At 47.4% G+C, this 13,801-nt stretch overlaps 1 protein-coding gene across 2 annotated transcripts in view; it reads right to left on the bottom strand.

Moving 5' to 3' along the window:
- The window catches only part of PHF12 (PHD finger protein 12), a 38,216-nt gene that overhangs the window by 3,668 nt on the left and 20,747 nt on the right, over positions 1-13,801 (bottom strand). For both annotated transcript variants that reach the window (XM_004433362.3, XM_087440713.1), the window contains exons 4-11: positions 13,326-13,719; positions 11,433-11,553; positions 10,070-10,202; positions 7,809-7,973; positions 4,706-4,864; positions 3,312-4,107; positions 1,946-2,071; positions 836-979 (exon numbers count right to left, since the gene is read on the bottom strand). In XM_004433362.3, the coding sequence (XP_004433419.1) occupies positions 836-979; positions 1,946-2,071; positions 3,312-4,107; positions 4,706-4,864; positions 7,809-7,973; positions 10,070-10,202; positions 11,433-11,553; positions 13,326-13,719 (2,038 nt within the window). The remainder of the gene's footprint in view (positions 1-835; positions 980-1,945; positions 2,072-3,311; positions 4,108-4,705; positions 4,865-7,808; positions 7,974-10,069; positions 10,203-11,432; positions 11,554-13,325; positions 13,720-13,801) is intronic.

Below are 13,801 nucleotides of genomic sequence, written 5' to 3'. Positions count from 1 at the left end.
CTTGTTAAAATGTAGATTCTGATTCCATAGGTCTGAGGTGGGGCCTGAGCTCTGCATTTCTTTTTTTTTTTTTGTGAGGAGATCAACCCTGTGCTAACATCTGCCAATCCTCCTTTTTTTTTTTTTTTTGCTGAGGAAGACTGGCCCTGGGCTAACATCTGTGCCCATCTTCCTCCACTTTATATGGGACGCGGCCACAGCATGGCAAGCGGTACGTCGGTGTGCGCCCGGGATCCGAACCGGCGAACCCCGGGCCGTCGTGGCGGAGCGCGTGCACTTAACCGCTTGTGCCACCGGGCCGGCCCCTGAGCTCTGCATTTCTAACAAGCTCTCAGGTGTTGCTGATGCTGCTGGTCTGGGGACCACACTTTTAAGTATCATAGCTCTTATCGACTAATCCTCAAAGGGATATCCTAAGCAGAGTTAAAGTTTTGGGATGCATTTCCAGAAGGCTAGCCCAACTGTTATTCTGTTTCTCACCTTGAACTTGAAAATTCCCTTCTAGGAAACCCTTCTAATTCAAATATTTGAAAGCAATCGAGCAGAAAGCACACCATATATACCCAAAGGCACTCGTAGTTGCTTTCTGTGTCTCAAAGTGTACATATATGAAAGAGAGTTACAGTAGACTTCCTGGAGTCTGATCTGAAAGCTGTGGTTGCCATCTTGTTCCTGCTTTCTGAGAAAAGAATCCATGGGGCTTTACTGAGCCCATTAAAGGCACACATGGAGGACTGAGATACTGAAAGCTGAGATTCTTCATAGGGGGAGATGGCTGTTCACACAGAGGGGAGATCTGACGGTGCGGTGTGGTGGCTGATGTGAGCATGCGTACCTTCTGTCTGGTGCCCTCCAGAAGCCAGTGGATGTGCCCCGACACTGCCTGGTGAAGCTTGGACTCGGGAGGGGAAAAGCTGATGTATTCTCTGCAAGGCCAGAAACTTGATCAGCTTCTCATCCAGCATATTTATCTCGATTTCTATTAAGCAAAGAGAAAGGTTAAAAAGCAGCTGAGGAGGAAACGGAAGGCAGAAGTAGGTAAGGGTCACAGAGCAAATGGTTCAGCATTTCTAAAATCCAGCCAAGTGATTTTTCTCAAACAGCAAAGAGTACAAAGTGGTACAAAGATCTGGAGCTGGGCATCTCACGAGCCATTTGCAGTGAGACGGGCACCAACGCAGCCTGTACTGATGCCTCCTGCAGTTGGGTAGCTTGATTTTAGGTAAAGTAGAAAGATAGACTAAGATAAACCACTTGCCTGTCTGTGGTGGAGGGCCCAGATGTCTGATACTGAGGCTCAGATTTTCTACCCACCCTCAAAAATCTGCCCCAGTTCTCCTCGACTTTGGGGGTTTCTCACAGATGAGGTCCATCTTGTGGGAGTGAAGCTCCTCCTGGTTTTATTCTGCAAGTCCAGGTGATCTGCCTAAAGTGATTTTCTTCCCGTCTCACTGGTTCAGCTTGGCTCTGCTCTGCCTTCATCTTTGATTATGTGTATATGCATGTGTGTAAGGCAGAGATATGAGCAAAAGCTTTCTTTCCTACCCTACTCCTCTACCCATCTCCTCAGCCCTCTGAGACCAGGCACCTCTTCTGTTCCCCCCCCCTCTTTTTTTTTGGTGAGGAAGATTAGCCCTGAGCTAACATCTGTTGCCAATCCTCCTCTTTCTGCTGAGGAAGATTGGCCCAGGACAAACATCCGTGCCCATCTTCCCCTACTTTGTATGTGGGACGCCTGCCACAGCATGGCTTGATAAGCAGTGTGTAGGTCATGCCTGGGATCCGAACCTGCGAACCCTGGGCCACCAAAGCGGAGTGTGCGAACTCAACCACTATGCCACCGGGCCGGCCCCCCATTCTGTCCCTTTTTGAAATGAGCTGAATGCTGCATAGGGACAGCACTTTCACCCCAACAGCTGGTGGTAGTAGCGGCTCACTCACTCACCTCCATTGACATCCATAAATGCTCGCAGTGAGTTGGTGAGGTCCACCATGGCAGTAGAGTTGGCTGGGAAAGAGGGTACGGTTAAAGCGCTTCCTATGGATAACGTGCCGGGGCTGACCTTGCCATCTGGGGACGGAGCAGGAAGACTGTTACTTACGTCGCCTGAAGGAAACCCACCGGTCCAATCCCCCACTGCCGAGACAGGACTGGATTTCGGACCCAAGGTGATGTTCCCTTCTTGATTCTCACCCCATTGGCTCTGGAACTCCTAGAGCTAAAAACGCGTGGTGAGGAAGGGCAGATGGAACGACAATGCACCCGGGCACGCAGGAGTCTCCAGAGCACCGAGAACCAGTGAAATCTACTGCTCTGGGGAATGTGGTAGGGTAGGCTTCGTTCTCTGGGCCATGGCTACCTCCTGTTGCCTCTACTCATTTAAATAAGTGGTGCCTGCCCCTGCAATTCCTGCCTACTGAAGTTCGACTCACAGGGTGCAAAATCTATCCAGGTTGGTGTTAAGAGAGAAACAGAACATGAAAAGAGCCTGAGTATGGGCCATCCTGGGACCAGGGGCCCCCATGCAGATAAGTCACAGTCACCTGGTCACCGAGACTCCCAGCTGACTAGGAGGCCAGCTTCAGTTCAGACGGGAGAGACCACAGGGAGTTCCAGCAGCATCTGAAACCTGGTTCAGATGCTGGGGTCAGCAACCTTGAGGTCCTGAGTGCTGACTGGGGACAGCTGAGAGAGCAAGTCCACACCGGGCCAAGTAAGGATGTAAGGAACTACCTTTTGGCATTGGGCCTGAGGGCAAGCTTTTGGGCCAGACCAACCTCTGTGGGCATCCCATCCTGCAGCTATTCTGAAAGGCAGTGTTGTTCTCTATCTTTGCTTTTCCTGACATGAAAGTCCCTTCAAACAAGCTGGCTCTGAGAATATGGATCAGGTGAGGATCTAGCCTCTGGTGTGGATCACGAAGCACCGAGGCCACGACCCAGAACCTCAGGCTGACCACAGTGGCTCCAGAGAGCACGCTGCCTTCCTCTAAGGTGACAGAACAAAACAGGCAGACGACTAGGCCTGGAAGGTGTGGGAAGATGGAGTCAGGAGACCCAGGCTGTAGTTCCAATCCTGCACTGACGTGGTAGGTCACCTTAAGGAAATCACTTAAGCTTTCAGAGCTTAAGCAGTCTCACCTATAAAATGGGGACAAGTTAACATGTGCTTTCTTTTCTACCACAGAAATGAGGGGAGGACAAATAATACAGAGATCAAAGTCCTCTGAAATATTCACAGGGATGTAAGTGTTTTTTGAATCTTAAGTCTTATTTGGCAGGAAGATCATGAAAGGCTTAGCAGTACTCACCTGATGATGGCGCTGGTGAGCAGAATCGTTGGTTGGCTGCTGGGGCCAAGATACCATCTCCTGCTGCTTGGGGGGGAGTGAGCACCCGGGTGGCATTTGGGGGTGAGCCCAGTGGCCTTGAATCTGTCAACGGAGGTCCTATCTGTGATTGGACAGTCTTTCTTTGCAAAGTGCTGGTGTTCTCGATGCTGGCACAAGAGCTGGGAATGGAAGGGGGCAGGCTTGGGACAGGAACCAAACTCCTCTGGGGGCAAGAGCTGGGGCCAGTGGCATTCTCTGTCTTCACAATGATGCCGACGGTGTGGTTCTGAAGCCCCCCAGCTGCTGGTGGCGTGAGGGGCCGGGGCCAGCCTTGCCGGTGTGAGAGGCCTGGCAGGGGGGTGTTGGCGCCTGGAAGTCGCCGGGGGTCCGTGGAATCAGTGGGGCTGCTGTAGAGGTGTGGGCCATTGGCTTTCACCTCTGTGTTCACTGGCCCGTTGGCAGTCCCACAGGGGACTTTCTTGGATTTTTCCGCACAAGAACTGCAGCTGATGTCCTCTAGGGCTGGGGGCTGGGGGGGTGGAGAGCAGCTCAGGGAATTCTGGGTGCTAATCCCTGAGGGGCAGGACAAAGGGTAGTGGGAAGGTATAGGTGCCTTGTCAGCTGTTTGCAGGGAGGTGGTGATTGAGCTGTCAGTCACAATAACAGGCTTAATATCAGCCTTCTCTGTCTGTTCAGAGTCCCAATGCGAAGGCATCTGCTTAGCAGATAAATGTTTCAATATGCTGCACTGGAGCGCAACAACACTACAGAGCCACTGCAACGGAAGGAGAGGAGAGGAGAGGAGGGTGAGAGGCCTGGGAGGCGCTGGTCCTTCCTGCCACAGCGGCCAGGGCTACAGCAGAGCTGACAAACACTGTTTCCGAGGTCCCATCGCGAATGCCCAGAAAGGGTGTGCTTGACTCCTGATAGGATTCCATTTCCATTCCCAAGCAAGACTTGTTGGTACACTCAGCAGGCAACACCCTGGTCAGCAGAGCTTGGGATTCCCGTTCTGGCTCTGCCCCTAACCACCTCTGACCAATATTCAGCAAGTATCCTAAGCACTTGCTGTGTGTCCAGCACTATCACCTAACCTCTCTATGGGTCTACTGATCTCTTTCTACAAGACAGATTTGCCCATCTCACAGCACAGTGGGGGACCGATGGAGAGAAGCAGACTGGTGGACTCTGTAGCTCTCTTACTTGCCTCAGGATTTGAGCCAGAGGTTCTCTCTGGAACATTCAACTCTTGGGGGGTGAGGGTGGGGTTGTAGAAGATGGGAATGAGAATGACACTGAGGCTACTTCCAATAACAACTGCGGAGAGATGGAAGGATGACTGGATGTGGAATCCCAGCCCTGTCTTCACTCACCTCTTGCTGCTCTGCCTGGGTGGCTAAGTGCTCAGAGTTCAAAAGGTGCGTCTGTGATTCCTCAGGGATCCCATTGCAGATCAGCTCCCCATCCCGAATGGCCGCAGGTGCAATGAGAGGGGGTGGAAATTGGTACTGAGATTTTATAGCATCGGGAACCTGTTCAGGATAGACAAAAGGAGGAAGGAGAGGGAGATAGTGCCAACATGTCCAGTTGATTCTGCCCTGGCTACACTCTTCTGTCTGTGGTGCTGATGCCCAAGGGATCACCATCCACTCTGGGATTCACTGAGGACAAGCTCAGTGGGCTGCAACTGCTCTGTGCTCCCATCTCTTTGACTCTGGCACACACACACCAGCCTGAGAAGGCAAAGAACTGGAAACACCAGGCATGTCCCCTACTTTTCTTCATCAAGGTCTAAGGCCTACAGAAGCCAGAAACCATTGCATGCTGCCTCTACTTTGGCCTAAAAAGTGTAGAACTGACACTAGACAAGGCTTCAGAGTGGTACTGCAGGCTCTTATTGCTCAGCATCAAGTTTGGGAGGTGAGTGAGCAGCATCTGGGAGATAAAAAGTTAAGTGAGGTCATATTCACAGTGGACATGCTCAGCACGAGGCCTGGCTCACGACAAGCACTTAATCAATGTCAGTTTTCGTCATCCATTCATTCATGGCTCATGAAACAACTGAAGACCTCTTTGTTGCACAAAGACAGAAGACACACTCTGAATCACACCATGTAAGAATGAAAGAGCCACACAAGCAAAGAGTCATTCATACGTTCAACTAACATTTATTGAGCACCTCCTGAGTCTGGGCACTGTGCCAAGTCCTAGAGATCCAGAGATGAATAAAACTTAAGCCTTGCCCTCAAGGAGCTCACAGTCTAGTGGGCAGATAAGCACAGAAACATCACAATACACTGTAACGGGTCCTAGAATAGAGGCATGTCTAAGAAGCTATAAAAAACACAGAGGAGAGTGCTACTTTCTATCTGGAGGACAGGAGCTGGAGATTAGGGAAGATTTTATAGGAAGGCAGTATTTGAGCTGAGACTCGGAAGTCGAGAAGAAACTTCCAGGCAGACAAAGGAGAACTAAGGGTAGCAGCATACAAGGCACAGTGATGTGAAAGCACTTGGTAGATTTGGAAAACATCTGGAGAACCAACAGATTTAGTGACCAAGTCCTTATGGAGGATAAAGGAAGAAGAGCTGAAAATGGCTCCCAGAATTTTGGCTTGAGGGACTGGGTGCAGATTGCTGTCATTCACTGAAACAGGAAATACAAGAGGAAGAGCAGATTTGGAGGCAGAAGACTTTTGGTCTTGGGCAGGTTGAGACTGAGGTGTCTGTGGGATGGGCAGGCAGATATGAATCTGGATATGAGGAGAAAGGCAAGGAACACGGAATTGAGAGTCATCACCATTAACAGTGGTGGTCAGTGCCATGGGCTTAGCTGAGGTCACCCAGGAATGGGAGGGGGAGGAATGGAGTGGTAGGCTAGTCTAAGGTTGCCCCTGGGGAAGAGTGAACGTGGAGGAGGAAGAGGAACCCCCAATAAAGGTAGAAAGTTCTCAGCCAATTTTGCCTGCACTGCTATACATCAAGGACAAAGGTCAATGTTCCGGACAGAGCTGGAGCAGTTGCCCACCACTGTCCTCTGGTGCTACAGTCTTCACTTCACTCTCAAACTGTCCAAGTACAAAATGCTTTTCAGGCAACTTGTGTCCTTGGATTTTCCTGAATAGGGAAACATTTACAAAAGGGGAGTGGGGGACGGCCCCGTGGCTTAGCGGTTAAGTGCGCGTGCTCTGCTGCTGGTGGCCTGGGTTCGGATCCCAGTTGCGCACCAACGCACCACTTCTCTGGCCATGCTGAGGCCGCGTCCCACATACAGCAACTAGAAGGATGTGCAGCTATGACATACAACCATCTACTGGGGCTTTGGGGGAAAAAATAAATAAATAAAATTAAAAAAAAAAAAAAAGGGGGGAGTGGGCATCATAAAACGACAGGATTTTATCAAGGCCTCCTGGCTTATTATTCCCTTCAGCAGCCAGGCTCTCTTCCAAATCTACATGGTACCATATGCAGTCTAGATTACTTTTAGATCTGTTTAACTAAAGTATGAGGCATGCCACCTCTAATATATGCTACCCCCAACCGAAAACACCTTAATTTAATTTCGGAAAACTGGTGTTTCCACTGAAGTGTAAATATTTACACAGTTAAGAGTATGTTATACAATTTTCAACAGTTAACATCTTGCTAGCGCTGACACCCACTGGAAGTGACAGGAGTGGCGTACGTGATTTTAAAGTGTGGCTGCCACCAAGTGGCCATATTTGAGAATTGCTGGTTTCCATTGGCACACAGCACTGTCTGCGGGATTATTTCAAAGGAGAAAAATCAAGTTTATATATGGGTATATAGTGTTGGGCTCCCTAGGTTAAATGAAAGGGCTTGAATGGTTTATGAGAAACAGCCTCAACACCACCTAATGGTTTTCACTGAAGGAAATTTTTCTGTCAATCTCTGTAGATACACTTGAGCAACTGTCAAGTGCTTACAAATGTTAGGTATTATTACAGTAATGCCCCAATTTGGAGTATTGGTGATATATTAACAGCAGCCTGGAAAAATAGGTTTAACTCTCCTTTAGACATTTTCCTCCTAAGTTCCTCAGCTAGGATAGCTCCTCACTGTCCACATGGTCCTCTGCTTAATCACCCCGACCTTCACCTCACCAGACAGCTCTGGGAAAGGGGCCATCTAACAGGAACAGACAGCATGAGTGCCAGGCAAGGGGCAGTAACAGCAGAGTACATCTAAAGTTTGGAGGGAGGGGCCAAGGATGCTTATCCTCAGGAGAACTAGAGACTCACAGTTTAAAGGCCTACTTTGGCGTTTGGCCCTCATAATCCTGACCACCATCCTCAAGTATTAAAATGCATGGTCACATTCATTACTTGCTAAGACACAACAGACAAATCTCAGAGGCTTCAGTCTCCCTATCTGTGAAATTGAGACCATGATCCTCTGTGCAACCCATGAAGGCAATCAGAGACCACCATCCTGCCTGCACCAGGTTGTGACTCACCTTCAAGCTTCTTCTTTTGACTGACTGGAGCACACGGCGGTTAGGAGGGTGCTTCTTGTGGATTCGGTTCAGGAAGTCCACTTTGACAACATGCTGCGAAATGGTGTCCTGGAAACGGTCAAACACCTGGCATCGATTGCTCAGCGTCATATTCTTCTGGTTCAGCTAGGGACAAAGCAGACACAGTCCTGCAGTGAACCTCAAAAGTGAGCCCCCTCCCAACTAACTTTACTCTCTAAGTTTAAAAAACAGGAGCCCTGGGCCAAACAGGTTGGGGCTGGTATGTCAACACTCCCGTCAGAGGGCCTGGGAATGTGGATGAGACTTTCTCCCTCAGCCCTGCCCATTCCAGCGAGGGAAGACTGGTATGTTCCCATTCCCTAAAGAGGCTTGAGGGGGACAGGAAAACAGGGAATTAGCCAAGAAGCACCCTTCCAAATTCAGCCTCTGAGTCTTCTGTCCAGCTCAGACTACCCTTTGTACCCTACAGAGCACAGGTTTCAAAGGAAATGCAGGCCTTGGCCCTCAAGAGACCCAGACTCCCTTCTTAGCAAGGGACTCTCTCCCACAGGAAGCAGGACTGTTTCCCACATAGGATATACAGGAGCTTGGCTGACAGCTGGGATCAGCGCTAGAATACTGTCTGCCCTGCCCTATTCCTCCTCCATGGTACCAGGGAGAATCAGTGAACCCATCTGGATTATCAGTGTTGCTCTACAGGAGGTGGAAAACCTTGGACTGCTCTCAGAGGCCGAAGGGAGGAAAGAAAGTTGTTTGTGAAGCAGCATATAGAAATGATGCCACTCTTCTTCTTCTACATCTGGTCCCCCACACTTTATTCCAAAAGAAAAAATCTGTGTGGCAGCTTCCTAATTAGTAAATTAGGAAAAACCCCTAAGTGGCTAATAAAAAATTACCCAACTAATAATTTCTCATCTGCTGGAAAGCTGCTCTTTAAGATTCATATTTGGCTAGACTACTCATGGCTGTTTTTTTCTGGTTCAGCAGGAGTGTCCTTTCTGAGCAGCATTAGTCAATTTTTTTTTTTTTTAAAGATTTTTTTTTTTTTTTAAAGATTTTATTTATTTATTTTTTCCCCCCAAAGCCCCAGTAGATAGTTGTGTGTCATAGCTGCACATCCTTCTAGTTGCTGTATGTGGGACGCGGCCTCAGCATGGCCGGAGAAGCAGCGCGTCGGTGCGAGCCCGGGATCCGAACCCGGGTCGCCAGCAGTGGAGCGCGCTCACTCAACCACCAAGCCACGGGGCCGGCCCAGCATTAGTCAATTAAGAGGGCAAAGCAACTCCTTTCTTCCACGTGTACACTCTGTAACTGAAGTTTCTCTCAGTGCAAGGTGGGAAGCACACTGTCATGCTGAGGGCCAATAGTTATTCCATGGTTATCACCATTTGATAGACAATGTCTTAAGCAATAACCTTTTATTAGGAAAGCTCCTCAAGTCCTCTCTCATTCAATCTTGTGAGTAACTGTTCTAAGTGCCTCTAAGGAAATGTCCTAAACCTCTTTTGGAGATAGCAAACTACAGTTCTGTTCTAGCCCCAGGAAGCAGTCTGGAAAATGTACCCAAGAATCCTGGGAGATAAGATAATAGCACTCAACACACAATTCATTCATTCAACAACTTACTGAACACCTATTATGTGCCATGACAAGGAGGTTGTAAAGAATTAAAGAGAAGGGAAAGAGCCTCATTTGGTGCCAAGGACACATTAGGTGTTCAATAAATGGTTGACTGTCTGGAATACCATTATGTATGTCAATTCTCCAATTCTCCAAAGTTATGGGGCAGTTAACTGCCAGTGCTAATACCTGAGGTACGAGAATAAACAATTTAGAACTTTCTTAGTTTGTTCCCTCTAAAAATAAGAGGCAGAAAAATATGGAAGCAACCACTATGAGAGTATTTATCTGCATAAAGTTGGATCTAATATACTCCCCTTTTAGGGCTGTAACATAAACTGCTTAATTCATTGTGGGAGAAATTATTCACGAACAACCAAGCACTAGTGGGTTAAATAAGTCTGCCTGTGTAGCTAAAATAAGGCATTGTGGGAAAAGGCAAAATGCACAGCTGAGGCATGTCAAAATAATCAGAAATGAGTAGGATGGTCTGGAGAAACCACTATCTGAGAGATTATAGTGAACTCTGGTACAAAGCTGACCTTACTATGCTTTCTACTCAATCAGTCCACGCCCCAGCTGTGTCCGTACAGGATTGTAAGGGACACTGTTGTGCTTACCACCACATGTTCGATGTGATTCGGACACATCCATCTGCCCAGGGGCATGGCAGTGAGCGGTGGCTCGAGGCAGTCCATGTGGAACAGGAGGGGGCAATAGTCACACTGGATAAGAGGGGCCACACGGCAACTCCTGCAAAAAAGAGATGTAGGCCATGTCTGTGGCAAGACAGGAGAATTCAAACCAACTCTGCACTGTGGAACAGCCCCTACTCTTTAATCCTAACAACATTCTCCCACATCCTTCTCCCCCAACGATTCAGTTACATTCACGATTAGGAAGATGGATGAAGGTGGGGCCTACCACCAGGCTCTCCATTATTCTCTAAGAGGAATGTGTCTTGTAGGGAAGTGAATGTTTATTTGGAGTACTGCTAAAGTGGCTGTCAGAGCAGGAATGATCAATGCTCAGTACCTACTGGAGGAAGACAGCCAACTCTACTCTGATCTTTCTAGTCCTTAGAAGAAAGCAACTACCTCATTAAAAAAAAATCACTAGCAGCCTTTTTAGAGTCTTATACCACAGCAAGAAAAGATTCCTCTTCCGCATGAAGCACTCAGCAAAACTAACCAGGGAGAGTTGTGCTAGGAAAATGACTTTGTAATGTATCCATGTAAGCATAGTTCAAGGGAAGGGGCTTAAGGAGCTTAAGCAAATGCCAATTATGATTTGTAACCATGATGCTCTTTGGGTCCTGGAGATGCACTGGAGCCACAGTTTGGCCTGGCTCAGAGCTCTGCTGCTTTCATTATCTAGTTCCCTACAGCTTTTGCTGTGGAACATCTCTTTTGGATAGCTATTTTCTCCTGCTATCCTGCTCTTCCAACACGTCCAAGCCAACAAGTCCAGCCTCAGTAATTGAAGCAGCTGGTTCCTGTCACTGAGGAGATCCTATTTGAAGGAAACCAGTGTCCCAGGGAAGCTACAAATGGGGCAGCCTAGAGGCTTTTGGAAGTCATCCAGTCTGATGCATACTAGCTACCACAGATACTTATACTACCTTTAAACTCATCATTAGTGATTTAAAAATTATTTGCCTTTTCCAGGGACTTGTGTCTCTGCTGGCCAGAACTGTTCCTGCTAGCTAGTCTAAATATCTCATGCTTCAGTTTAAGTCCAACTCCTCTCATTCTAGCCTCTATAAACACAGTTTACAGTACTTCTGTATTGTGATTCTTCAGGGAATTTGTTGTTAAAGACATGCAAGGCTCTGGTCAATGAGTCACTCAGTCTCTCTGTACTCATATCATCAGAATATGGGTTATCCACATTTAACATACATGGTTTGGAAGAGGTGATGGGAGAGAAAAAACATCGTTTGCTGAATATGAGGAAGAGCCCCTTAGTATAGAAGAAAAATACCTGTTACACGTGAAGCAGACCTTGACTGGTAAGGGAACGAGACCATTGTGATCTAACTCGTGCTGTGTCTTCTTAACATTTTTCCCTGTGGTTTCCTCCTTTCTTCTCCTTTTGCTAGAACCTAGAAGAGAAATTGGTGGTGCTGAACTTTCCCTGGATGCAGAGTTCCTAGCCTGGGATATGGAAACAACAGTAAGTGAAAGGAATAGATACTAGTAACACAGCATGTGCCATGGATCTCTTTCTGAGGCCCTCCGGGGCTGGTGTCACATGAGAAAAAGAATGAAAAGAGAGGAAAAAGGAGACTGAAACGTAAGTCAGAATCAGGATCAGAAGTCACTCATTATATGGCAGAAACACATCTAAATGTTTTGCAAACATGACGTGGTCAGGAGCCTACCTAGGTTAGATACTGGCAACCTAAGAAATACAAATGCCAAAGTCAACTGGTCAATACAGACTATTCTGTGGAGGTGGCTAAGGAAGAGACTACAATTTCACTGCATTTTTATAAAAATCAGAAAATCTTTGATTCCATATGTATCCTACTGATCAGTAGGTTTCTTTCTTTTCTGTTTTTTTTGTGAGAAATATCAGCCCTGAGCTAACATCCATGCCAATTCTCCTCTTTTTGCTGAGGAAGACTGGCCCTGGGCTAATATTCGTGCCCATCTTCCTCCACTTTATATGGGACGCCGCCACAGCATGGTCTAACAAGTGGTGCGTCAGTGCGTGCCCGGGATCCGAACCCAGGCCGCCAGCAGCGGAGTGCGCGCACTTAACCACTATGCCACAGGGCCGGCCCCATCAGTAGGTTTCTTAAGCCTACCAATTCCACTTTCTCTGGGAAGAAGAAAATAAGATATAGAAGCTACGCGGTATCAAGTAGAAGTCATGACTTAACAAAAAAAAAAAGGGAAGGGGGCAATTTGGTAATATCTATCACAACTATAAATGCATAGTTTTTGCAATTCTAATATTAGGAATTTATCCTACAGATACAGTCATATATATACAATGATGTATTTACAAAATTATCCATTGAAGTACTATCTACAGTAACAAAAGATTAGGAACAACCTGAATGTCTATTAATAGGAAATTAGTTAAATAAATTATAATACATCTATATAATAGACTATTATGCAACCATTAAGAAAAACTGAGGAATGTCTATATTCGTATGGAAAGATCTCTAGAGCATATTGTGAATTGAAAAAAGCAAGGTGTCAGGCCGGCCCGGTGGCTTAGCGATTAAGTGCGCGCACTCCGCTGCTGGCGGCCCGGGTTCGGATCCCGGCGCGCACCGATGCACCGCTTCTCCGGCCATGCTGAGGCCGCGTCCCACATACAGCAACTAGAAGGATGTGCAGCTATGACATACAACTATCTACTGGGGCTTTGGGGGAAAAATAAATAAATAAAATCTTAAAAAAAAAGAAAAAAGCAAGGTGTAGAACAGTATATCAAGTATGCTATTTAAGGGGGAAATAATAAGCATATATCTGTTATTTGCTTACATACGCACAAAGAAATTCTAGAAGGAGATACACAAGAACCAAACAGTGGTCATCTGTCACGGGCAGGAAGGTGGAAATTAGGCAAATGGTAGACAGGGGTGGGAGGGAAAGTTTTCCATTCTAAGCCTTTTCATATTTTTTGATTTCCGAACCATGTAAATGTATTACCTATTTTTTTAAAAAAGCGATACTGGGAAGGGCAGAAAATAAAAAATTGAATAAGCACAGTAAAAGCTAAAACCTTCAAACATCTTTCCAGGAAGAACCAAGAACAGGAGTCTGAGACAGTGACTCCACAGGCAGCACTGCCCTTTGGCTGGACAAGAACCCTTGGAAGCTGGGGTGGGGGAGGGGATATGATGGCCTGGCTAACCTGGTAGTGCGGTGGTACAAGTCAGTTCATTGGGCAACTGAAATTGGGTGGGGTTCCGCTCCATGGCGGCAGCAATCAGCAGCTCAAAGGGCCGTCTTAGCTGGGGCTGCACATAGTCCGACTCTGCTGCCACTGGCTCCTCATCCACGTCAATGATGTCCTCGTCGACGTCGTTCTGCTCAGAGGTGGGGGTCTCTGTGCTGGCGTTGGATGTGGGCGTGCCAGGCCGGCTGGCTCTCCTCTCCAGGATCCGGGCATGAGCAATGGCCTTGAGTTCAGTTTTGCTAGCTGATCTGTCCAACAAGTCAGTGTCACTGCTGGGGGATGTAGTCCGTTTGCCAGATTTGTCCACTAGTCCATTGACATGGCCCAGTTCCTTTTTCTGTTCTCGTTTCTGTGCAAATGAATAGGTGGGCACATCACATTAAGTACCACAAAATAGAAAGAGATGGCTGCTACAAAATCCTGCTAGACTG

Source organism: Ceratotherium simum, chromosome 16 (genome assembly GCF_057802395.1).
Source record: "Ceratotherium simum simum isolate JZ-2026a chromosome 16, ASM5780239v1, whole genome shotgun sequence".
In the NCBI taxonomy this organism is placed as follows: Eukaryota; Metazoa; Chordata; class Mammalia; order Perissodactyla; family Rhinocerotidae; genus Ceratotherium; species Ceratotherium simum.
This window is presented reverse-complemented; position numbering and strand designations above follow the sequence as displayed.